Below are 11433 nucleotides of genomic sequence, written 5' to 3' on the forward strand. Positions count from 1 at the left end.
GTGTGTGTGTGTGTGTGTGTGTGTGTTGGACTTACAGTTGGCAGTTCAGACTCTGGTTTACGATGAGCCAGCAGTTTGTATGTCCTCAAGTTGTTTTCAAAGCTCCTGCAACACAACCGAAGACGGTCTGAGTCAAAAAGTTCAGGGATACTTTAAAAAAGTAATTTGTCAGGGTGTTTTGAAGCATTCATTTTACTATTCAGCAAATAACCKTTTGTTTACATCAAAGTTTTCAATTTTCTAGTTGTCCTGAAGCTCCTTAAATTACACAATACACACATCCAAATGTGTGGCACTACTGGCATTAGTGTGTTATGACCTTTAGTTCTAAGATATTGTACTAGGTGGACAAAATTTACAAAAAAAAAAGAACTTTCATGTATACAACAGTAGAATTTGGCAAAACAAGTACAGTGCTCTTTGGAGCTCTTTAGCTCAGTCATACTTCACAATAGAAACATCAAAGTGAAGAAACTTTGATGTTTTTTTTCCACATCCAAACTCACATACAGAACCCACTACCAAAGAACTTCCTTTTTTCTAAAAATCTTTGCCAAGTCAGTTAGGGAAAACATGAACTTGATGAACCTGCCACTTCARTAATATGCAGATTTATTTCAATGCAAGATATTCATGAAGTTAAAATAGATATTAGAACAGATGTAGATATTTCATTATACCTGCACAAAGTAAATACTATTCATACTAATACTCCAGTTGCTGGAAAACCTGTGGAGCCCAAGGAGTAAAGCATTTCCATTTGTTYTGGTCATGTCCTCTGATCAAAAATTTCTGGATTATAATTCATTCTTAGWTGGAAGCAATGCAGGTTCATTTTAACTGGGAGGAAATCTTTTCTGGACTTTGTATTCGATGGACACTGAAGCAGAGACCAAACATTTCATTGGTATTTTGTAGCTTGGCTGCTAGAAAAGATATTACTAAGAAAATGCTAAGTTCAAATGTCTTTTCACTGGATGACTGGCATTAGATTATTTATGGTTTGTTTATYATGGAAAGAAAAAAATTCTCCTGTAGATTTCAGAAAGACAAAACTGATGTCATGGGATAAATGGAAAATGTAACGTTTGATTGTAAAGAGCATTTACAATCAAACGTTACATTTTCAGCCRTCCAAACTTGGCAAAGATTTTTAAGCTCTTATTTCAACAATCTTTACTCATTTTACAGTTTAAACACCAAAGAGTAGATGTTTTTGTGTTCTTTAATCTCATGTCTCTTACTATTATATAACTTGTGGTTTTCCACACACACAAACACCCTTATCCCCACCAAATGTCCAGCTGTTCTTTTTAGATATTTCTCTTCATGTTTTATCAAAAAACAAAAATAAAACTCCACAAGTCTCCACCTCAGCTGAGCAACAACAAACTGCTTGTTATGGCTTCATTTTCAGGGAAATGGAAATTTTGGGATGTGAGATCAATCTTACCTGCCCCGAAGCTTAACAGCATCCTCAAACCGTTTCTGGTCCATGGCCTTCTGGACCTCTTGAGTCTGGGGGRAAAAATAAAATAAAATGACAATACAGTTTTTTGTTTCAGATTCTAGCAACAAAATGAAAACTGCATTTTTTTTAATTTATAGCAGTAGAAATCCATATCTGCTTCTAAAAACCTCTTGTCTTTGATTGACAGACATTTATTGTGGCTGTTGGRTGAACACAGAGGAATATACAGTATATAAAAAATATAGTAAAATGTGTTTCTGTCTGTTTAAAAAAAGGCTAATCTGTATTCCTGTTTGGAGGGGGGAAAAAATCCTTGGTGGGAAATTTTCAGACAACAGAAGCCAAAAACTTCCCACGGACATCTGCCAAACTCCAAACATGACAAGCCAGCATTTCAACAGAGCTCTCTGTGTTTTATGGAGACGCTCTTACATCACCGTGCTGGCAGTCATCACCAACTGTCCGCAAGCTTCAGATCATCATTAACCAGACAGAAATGATGCTCTCCTGTAAACACTACCACTTCATGTGCAGATGGCTGTGCTGTGACTCCATCTTTCCCTCATCAGCTTCTTTAYTGGTAACTGTGTGTGTGTGGTACTCTTGGCTTGTTCTCAGAGCTGCACTCACCGTCTGTACACACTCCATCAGAGGGACTCGTACCGACTGGTTCCCGCACAGAGAGACCACGCAGGCCGGCGTGTTGGCTGTGGTCTCCAACAGGGCCAGGACGGCCTCCACTCCCATACGACTGGCCTTTATGAGCAGAAAAACACAGGAACAGATCACAGGGCATCAGTAATGCTTTGTTGTCACAGTCAGTCGTACTCACAGACACATTCTGGATCCGGTTTATTTGTCTGGACTGGACTTTTCTGAGTTAACTCCTCTGTGGTATAGTAACCATGAAGAAATGTACCAGTGCAGCTTCATGTGCCGAGTMTTTTATCTCCTAATGTGATTAACCTATAAGCTGACATCATTTCATCCCAGACACATGTATAGGCCTAAAGAGAGATTTCACACATCATAGAGTGGGGTTCTGTGAACATTTAACATGTTACTTAATGTAGAAAGATTTTTAACATGCCCAGCTTGGAGAGAAAGGAGTTTATTTCTGACAAGATTCATGAGCTAAAGGCTAGTCTGAGCAGGGCCAAGAAAAAGAGTCATCTGAAGAGAACTTCAGTTTATAAAATGTTATAGTAATTTGTGTGAACATTTTTTATAAACCTTTATGTTACCATCCATTTTAGATTAAATGGTAGTTTAATAAAAACAGAGGCAGCAGCAGCTAGCTGTAGCATTTTCTAAGCGTCCTGAGGTACATCTTCCAGAAAAATAACGTTTCTGCCTAAATAAAAATAAAATAAAATAATGCCAATRTAAAGGCTTAAAAACAGTGTTCAAGTGAACAACTATAAAATATTTGACATCTGAGTCATTTAGTCAGAATTAAACTCTGCTTTGGAATTGCCATTTACAACAGGTAAGATATTCATTGTTCATAGCTAATACACTGAACTCTGCTTCCAAGTATCTAAACTATGGTATGTGACAGTTTGAAAGTAAAACTATTTACTATCACACTTTCAGGTTCAAAGCAATATTCCTCAGCTGCACTAAGACAACAACTAAAGAACTAAAAACAAAATAAAGTTGTTCACGGTTTATTTTTGTCATCAAAAAAATGTTTGTTTGCTTACTTTCTAATTCAACAAAAAAATCATACTTGGACAAATGGTATTACTGGTGTAGATGATGGAGTGAAGATACAATCAAAACTTAAATTAAATATTAAATATACTTTCATCACCCAAATAAGTGGTTGGATACGACATGTCAACAATTTCTGTAAAAAGTCTAAAAAAAGTCAAACTCAGTCATTTCAGACTGAGTCTCTCAAATGAGGCGTGTTGAAGCAGATAAATGTTTAAAACATAAGGGTGGTGACCTTCAGGATCAGGACTGGACTCCACTGATATAGATAATATTTGTATCATCCTCACATTTTTGACAAGACAAAAAACATTTTCTGTCTTATTTTAATTACAAGGAAAAAGAGAAGTATTAACAGAAATATAACTTCAGGCGTGTTCCCACTACTTTCTCTGAAGGTTCTGGCCACACACTTTAAGCTTCACTGTTTTAATAAACTTACCAAGATGCGATCAAATGCAGACGGTGTCCCTCCTCTCTGCACGTGGCCTAAGATGGTCACTCGTGTGTCGAAGCCTAAGTTTTTGACAACAAGCTGTCGGGATGAAACCCACAGAAGTCAGCAGCACGTACAGCCATTACTCTAAAATGAACTTTTATTGAAAATTGATCTTTATAACTCAATAAATATGCAAAAAAAATAAATAACATACACATCAAAACACTGGAACACAAACACAATATAAAAGCTGAAGAGAAGGGAAAACAGCAAAGCACAAGCAAGCCATTCTAATTTTTCAGTCATGTTAGCGGGGAGCTCAAAGCCCACAGAAGGATCCCAGGCAAGATGTAAACCAGTAAAAGAAATACTCAGGCAGGTACCGGTAAAACAAATTAAAACACTTTAATGGATACAGACCAGTTAGTTGTGACAAACTTTCAGAATCCTTCTGAGCAAAATAAAAGTGAGGGTGATAAAAACCAATAAAATGGTTTGCAAGCTTTAGTGAGCTTACAGCAGCTAAAAGTACAGAACCGTGGAAGCCCTCTTACCAAACCAGCAAGTGTGCCTGATAGAGCATTTCAGAAACACAGCAACAAAGTCAAAAGCCACACTGGGGCAGAGGCACACTAGTCATACAGGAGGCTGGAGGCTTGCTGCACAAAACTCTGTACTTACATTCTTAATATAGTCAGTGGTAATGGGCTTGTTGTTACGATTAATCGCCCCTTCGGCTACAATTATGATATTCAGCCTTTTCATCCCTGCACGGTTCTATAAAAGGAGGGTGTGGTGGAGAAAACATGACAGAAAAACAGAGTGTGGCTGTGACATGGGCTTTCAGAAGCACAGGGGCCAGATGAGATGACAGCCGGGGAGCCGAGGACAGATGCCTTCACAATAAAGGCCCTGCTGTCGCTACAGCTTCAGGCTTGTATAATCAGCAATGTCCTTGCTTTCATTGTTGCTCATCAACACATCATTATCACAGGATTAACACTTTGTCAGTAAAAGTGTAATAGAGAATATTCAGGACTATTGCAACTCGTGCTCGCGAGGCTGCTTTCCATCAGGCGGGGCTCTGTGCTTCTGGCTTCCCCTTCCTTCCACACTCGGGTACTCACATCCTTCACCAAATTAGAAGTGATAGGTTTCCCATGCCTGTCAATGGCTCCCTCTGCAACTATGATTATGTTGAGCCGTGTACCCCTGGAACGTGTCTGAATCAGATTATTGACATGTTTTTAAAGCATTAAAAAAACAGACGTGAGAACATTAAGTCGCTGGAAAAAGATAGTCCACCCTGTCAAAATTCTAGGGTTTAAGTTATCAGAACATAATAAACTGATCCAATCTTTAACAGGTTCTAAAATTATTCAACCTGCAGTAAAGAAAAAACACATCAATTACATCATGACATTACTTAAAGAAAAGTGAAGCTAAAAATGAAAAAAATAAAATAAAAGCTGCACCCACTCCCTGATCCAGCAGCTTGTAAAACCACTCAGTTTTCTGATTTTAGCAGTGGTTGTGGAGGAATTCTGAAAAACTCTTTACAACATTGCTTCAGTTCAATGTTTGCAGACAGAATCTGCTCTGCTCTCTAAGGTCCCGCCACAAGAGTTTAATCAAGTTAAGGTTCTGGACTTTGACTGGATTGCTGGAACACCTTTATGCTCCAAAGCAGCAAACTGAATTAACTCATCCATTTTTAGAGATGGTGCATTGATGATGCTGAGTAAATCAATGCATTTAATAAGCAGCACCTGGTTGTTTCTGAACCTCTAAAATTCTGTGAAAGCAGAAAGGCTGAATGCAGTTTTTGCAATGTTAGCCTCATATTTTTTTAATAAATGGTAAAATCTGTTGTGTGTTTTAAATAATAAAGACAAAATCTTTATTATTATATAAAGATACATAAAATCCTAGAAGTAAAAGATGGTGGATCTCCTTTATCTTAACCAATTTTACTTTTTTTCTAATAAAATACACTTAACTTCCTCCTTGGACACAGAAATAAAAGTGTAAAAACAGTTAATAAATGTAGAAATAATGAATACTGGTATCGTTTGATTCAGTAGGGCTAAGTTGGGGAAATCTGACTGAGTTACCGCTGATAGTTTCTGACACATCTTTTCCTCCCAGCCGTCCTCTGGAGGCATCTCAGGAATCAACACCCAGTCTGCACCACAAGCCAGAGCGCTCACCAAGGCCAGGTAGCTACAAAAACACCCAGACACAAAGCTTTGATGATAAAAAGAGGTGATACCAATCAACACCTCTGCCTTAGCCAATCAGATCTTTGGATGTGTTAAACAGTTTGTGTATTCTTACCCACAGTGTCTGCCCATGACCTCCAACACAAACGTCCTCTGATGGCTGAAAGACGAGAGGAGACAAGTCCAATTAATAAATAACTGGTGTCTTTAACAAGCCTGGAGTTGTTCCCCTCACCTCTGAGCGGTTGTCATAATTGCATCCACCACCTCGATGATCCTGTGCAAAGCAGAGTCGGTGCCGATCGTCATGTCGGTTCCACAGAAGTCGTTATCGATGGAGCCGACCATCCCCACAATGTGTAGGGCCGAGTACCTCTGAACAGAATCGGCTTCGATCAGTCCTGAAAAAACAAGAAAGTTTGCCTTAAACAGGTGTTTTTCTCTCCCACTGAGTCTGACAGGATTTTGATCCCATAATGCCACGGGACTAGAAACGTGAAAAGTTATAGACTTAAGACAAAGATTTGTTCCTTCATTACATCCCTTCCACAATCTAAATCCTGTACCAAAAACCTGTTTTAACAAAGTGACATACAACATCACCGGTAGAAACTAAAACATCCTCAGAGGAAATAAACTGCAGTTGTTCTTGTGAAAACACAGAACCAGTGTAAAGTCACTACCTTGCTCCACCAGCTCCGTCAGCAGCCCGCTCCACTCCTCTCTGAAGAGGTTGGCACCAGTCAGACTGCCGTCTCCACCAATCACACACAGGTTAGTGATGCCGTGCTGCACCAGGTTGTGGGCCGCCTTCAGGCGCCCCTCGTGGGTCCGGAAGTCTTTACAGCGAGCGCTGCCGATAACGGTCCCACCCTAAAGACCAAGCAGGAATAAAACGAATTTTAAAACGTGTATTTGGCTCAAATCAGCTGTTTTTCATTTAAAACTAATTTTTGTGCAGTCAGGGTCCCTTTAGACATGACATTATGTTTTAACTCACGACAGATTTCATACATTGCGTTACAAAAATGACCACTCCCTTGGTATTTTTCTATTTTGTTGCTGATAAATGGAATTATAATTTTAGCTTGATTATAATAAAATGACACAAAATGTTTAGGATTAACAAAGATAAATGTGGGAAAAAAACATTTTCACTAAGCCAGATAACTGAAAAATGTGTGTGAATAGGTTTTCACCCCTTTTCTCTGAAGCCCTAAATATCAGCATCCCCGCAGTGAAGCATGGTGGTGCCAGCATCATGATATAGRGAWGTTTTACCATCAGCATGGATTAAAGACGGAGCAAAATACAGAAAACTGTATGAAGGAAACCTGTTGCGGTCTATCAGAGATTTGAAACTGGGACAGAGGTTCACAATGACCTGAAACAGTCCAAAGCCAAGACCTCAGTCCACCTGAGAATCTGGTTTTACTTAAACGTTGTTGAACACAAGCAGCATCTAAACAAACGGAAGGAGCTGCAGCAGTAATGGACAAAAATTATAGTGGTTAACTCATGGACACACTCCTGAAAAGCTGTAAAACTGCTGAAAAATGGGCTCTACAACATTATGGGTTGATGGGTTTGAAAACATGTAGGCACAACTTTACAGTTTTATACATTTTACTTTTTTCCCCATCATTTTATGTCATAATTCTGTATTTTGTGCAAACTTACACTTACAGTAATTTAGATTCTAAATTGTGACAACATAATTTAAAAAAATATCAAGGGAGTGAACACCAAGAGTTCGCTTCATTTAAAAATAATGAAACTAAACTGTAATAAAATAAAAAAAGAGAGAAACTGTTTGTAAAAGCCTTGTGTGAAATGCTGCTCATAGTACGAACGCACCACTTGTAGCATACTGGAGACACTTTCCCACGTGGCTTCCTTTATGTTGTCCCCACCATCCACCATACCTTGATATCCCTGGAGAAAGGAAAAGAAAAAAAATTCAGTAAGTTCATATCAAAAGGACAAACATACATCGAGTTAAGTTGAGTGAAGTAAATCACAATAAGATGTTTTAACAAAACAGTGCACTTCTTAAAGAAGTTTACAGCTGTCCATCCTCATTCTGTGAGCAGTAGGGTTGGGCAATATTRGCAAAAAAATTAATCACGATTAATTGTGGTATTTAGCCGATRACRATWAATTTGACRATTAATCCCYCAGAGTCCCTGGACACCCTTATATCCTAGTCACATGACCAATTTATAGGGAGAAAATTGGCTCTTYGTAAAAATCTGTTCCAAATTGTGTCGAAATTACAGACTTCAGGCTATACATCAAACTTTAAATTGTGTTGATAGATAAATAAATTACACAATTTTTTTAATGTTGGTTATATTTGAATCAGAGAGGAACACCAAGCGGTTAGTCTGCCAGGTAGCATTAATCGTATTAATTGTCAACTGCCAAAAATTAATCGATTAATGTTTTTCTGACGATTAATTGCACACGATACGATTATGCCCAACCCTAGTGAGCAGTGATGTGTGTGGCAGCACACCCACAGCGCTGCGCTGCCAGGGGAGGAGGGTCACATGAGGCATCAAGCTGAGACCTCAAGTCAGTTACGTAACAGCATGCAAAGTCAGCACGTACACCCATGTACTGACATCACTGCCCTGCTTTCACTTCCTAAGTCGTGTCATACATCTGCTGCAGGCAAAAAAAAAACATTTCTGCATTTAAACACGAACGACTGAGATAAAACAGTGCTGCATGGTTTGTTGAAAACACCCAGGAGAAAGGTTTGCAGAGGTTGTTTTTTTCCTCTCACAGTTATGCACACGAGGCTGATTGGTGATTCCAAAGTGGTTGTGAGTGTGTGTCACTTGGGTGGCAGGGTGGGTGGGTTCATAGTGGYAACGAGTTCAGGGTTTCTGCATGGTCCCCTGTTTAAAAAGACTTTTCCCAACTCAAATTTACACACAATTTTTGGACCAACTTTTAACGTCCAAGTCCAAACAGTTTCTGTAAATATACAGTACCTACTTACTGTACAAAAAAAACAAAAAAAACCATGGAGGACAAAGAACATTACCTCTGGAGAAAAGCCGACTGATTTTTTTTAAAACAAGTTTATGTTTTTAATAACAGGTTTTAAATAAAAGGCAGAACCTAAAGACCCTCTGCCAGCTAATAGATGGATGCATTAATGGAAAAAACTGTGTTGCATTGTCACTGTAATGAATGTGAAGGCTCACCTCATGAATAAAATAAACTTTGGCGCCCACGTACAGACCCATTCGAACCACAGCTCGCACTGCAGCGTTCATCCCTGCAGAAAAGGAGAATGCAATCAACGAGAAGAACAACCCTAAACACAAAGCAGCTTTTGTCCAGGCTTTAAAATGACACGGCACCATGTGTGTTTGTGCAGACTTTCTGCGTTCATTCTGTTCTCATCGCAGACCATTTTTGGTCAAAACCTCTACCAGCTCCTCCTCCTACAGCCCTTCACTTTGCAGTCAGTCCAGAGAGAATGTGTTCACTAAAAACAYTCGGGCTCTGTGATCTGAAAGTCAATACGGCAGGTTGAGCTAGAACACCGACAGCGAGGACAAAAGATGATACTTCACACATCACAGGACAGGCAGAACTTGGCTGCGTTAAAGCGCCCTGAATCAACAACGTTCTCAGAAACCAGCCGACTGCAGCTTTGTTGTTACTAAGCAACAATGGATCAGGACGAGAGAAAGAACAGCTCCACAACGTCTGAAGAACGACCGCTTACCACCTCTTTAAAAACRTATCACATGACAGTTTAGCTTGGTGGAACTGAAATACACATGAAGAAGTAAAAGGCACAGATAGTACTGATCGGAAGCAGCAAAGCAACACAAACTTTAGAGAAGGATTAACTGTGAGGAGCAGCAACCCATGACCTATTATCTTCTTACATAATGCAGAAACACACATTTGGCTTAAATCACCAATTCAGAACATCAGAGGTACATTTCATTTGTCTTCTTTAAAGTTTTACAGTCTCCTTGTTTAAGCCTTGCTTTCTGTATGACTGGCACTTTCTTCAGCACAGTGAGCAGAAAGACTGAGCCCAAAGCTACACAATGTGCTCTCCCAACGCTCAGCTTGTGGCCTGCATGCAACTTGTTTTGGCGTCTCTTCGGAGCCTTTCCCTTCTCCTTTTCTTCTCCTTGTGTGCATGTATTTTAATGTTAAAGCCTGCAATTTTTTTTTGGAACTGACAGGTTGACCAATTTATGATAATATACTTTTCTTTCAATCAGGAAATAAATAAGATGATGTTATGTTTCATCAGATGTGCCCACTCATGTTTAAAAGCTGGTTTAATCCCGGTGCGTTTTCCCAATCATAAATGTAYCAGAATGTGTTCGTGCTAAGCGTTTGGATCCGTTTCAGCCAATGAGAGACGAGCCGGTAGATCACGTGACCAGAGATTCCTCTCTGACGCACAGYCTGACCGGGTGCTGCTCATCACGTACACAGGATGCAGGCATCCCACCGTCGGCCCGCGCTGGTGCTGCCGAAACCTCCGGTCTCATCTCACTGCGTTTTATCACAGCTTCTCAGGAGCTGCCTGCGTCTCGACAGGCGAGCAGCGGCGCGGCGCCGTGCATGTCAGACACTGGCACTTCCTGTTCATAATTAGCTAACACAACATGACGTTATAATTATCAAAGCGCTAACCATTCAGCGATAGTATTGCCAGAGACCGCGAACAGGAAAACATGGCTCAGGTTGACCTTGACATCTTCCTCAGCTGCTCAGGGACTAAGTTTTGATGATGCTTTAAGCCGGAAAACAAGATGCGTCATGTTAGCATGGCAGCTAGCTACCGGCCTTTATGGAATGAATGCAGTTTTACTGTAACTGTACTTCACGCTATATTTTAAACACGTCATATAATATTTACAGACACGTGTCCATCACGGGCATCAAAATTACAATGGTGGCAGCGTGTAATTTCATCATCTACAGGCCTGTCCGCGCTAACACTCAAGTATATTTCTCTGAAATCTCCTGCGTGAGTATTTTTTACCTTGAGCATCCCCACCGCTCGTCAGCACTGCGATGGCTTTCCCTTCTCCCGACAGGTTTTCAAAAAACCTTTTCTTGTTGTCTGGGTTCGCCATTTTCTCAGTGATTCAATATTTATCCAAGTCAAACGAAACAAAAAAATATATATTTATACTAAAACGAGGGGGGTTAAAACTGGTTGTACAACGTGTACTGGAATGATGAAGGGCAACTGTCTTCTTCAGCCCCCTCGTCTCTCCTTGTTCCGCATCTAACCGGTGATGAGCGTGACCGCAGTGTTTGACGTACCGCCGGGCCAATCAAATGTCCGCATAGGGGCCCCAGCTTGAGTTTGTAACCAATTAGAGAAGCAGAACTCGTGTGGGCGGATTGTATCCAGGAAGGCGTGTGGTTCATTCTGACTCAGTTTATTGAAGCTCGAATTCAACAAAGTTTTTCTGTTGTTCATTCTGAAAAATAACTGGTAGGCCCGCTACAACAAGCTTACCTGCTACACAGAGGCATTATTATTATTATTATTATTATTATTATTATTATTATTATTATTA

At 39.9% G+C, this 11433-nt stretch overlaps 1 protein-coding gene across 1 annotated transcript in view; it reads right to left on the reverse strand.

Moving 5' to 3' along the window:
* Nucleotides 1-11133, reverse strand: part of pfkpa (phosphofructokinase, platelet a) — a gene marked incomplete at its 5' end in the record, with an annotated part of 25540 nt that extends 14407 nt beyond the window's left edge. The window contains 12 exon segments of the mRNA XM_014013537.1: nucleotides 36-105; nucleotides 1454-1518; nucleotides 2102-2227; nucleotides 3633-3725; nucleotides 4311-4406; nucleotides 5744-5852; nucleotides 5967-6011; nucleotides 6087-6252; nucleotides 6535-6724; nucleotides 7709-7786; nucleotides 9070-9143; nucleotides 10887-11133. Of these exon segments, the coding sequence (XP_013868991.1) occupies nucleotides 36-105; nucleotides 1454-1518; nucleotides 2102-2227; nucleotides 3633-3725; nucleotides 4311-4406; nucleotides 5744-5852; nucleotides 5967-6011; nucleotides 6087-6252; nucleotides 6535-6724; nucleotides 7709-7786; nucleotides 9070-9143; nucleotides 10887-10980 (1206 nt within the window).
* Nucleotides 11134-11433: the final 300 nt, after the last annotated feature.

Source organism: Austrofundulus limnaeus, unplaced genomic scaffold (genome assembly GCF_001266775.1).
Source record: "Austrofundulus limnaeus strain Quisiro unplaced genomic scaffold, Austrofundulus_limnaeus-1.0 Scaffold103, whole genome shotgun sequence".
Taxonomy (NCBI): domain Eukaryota; kingdom Metazoa; phylum Chordata; class Actinopteri; order Cyprinodontiformes; family Rivulidae; genus Austrofundulus; species Austrofundulus limnaeus.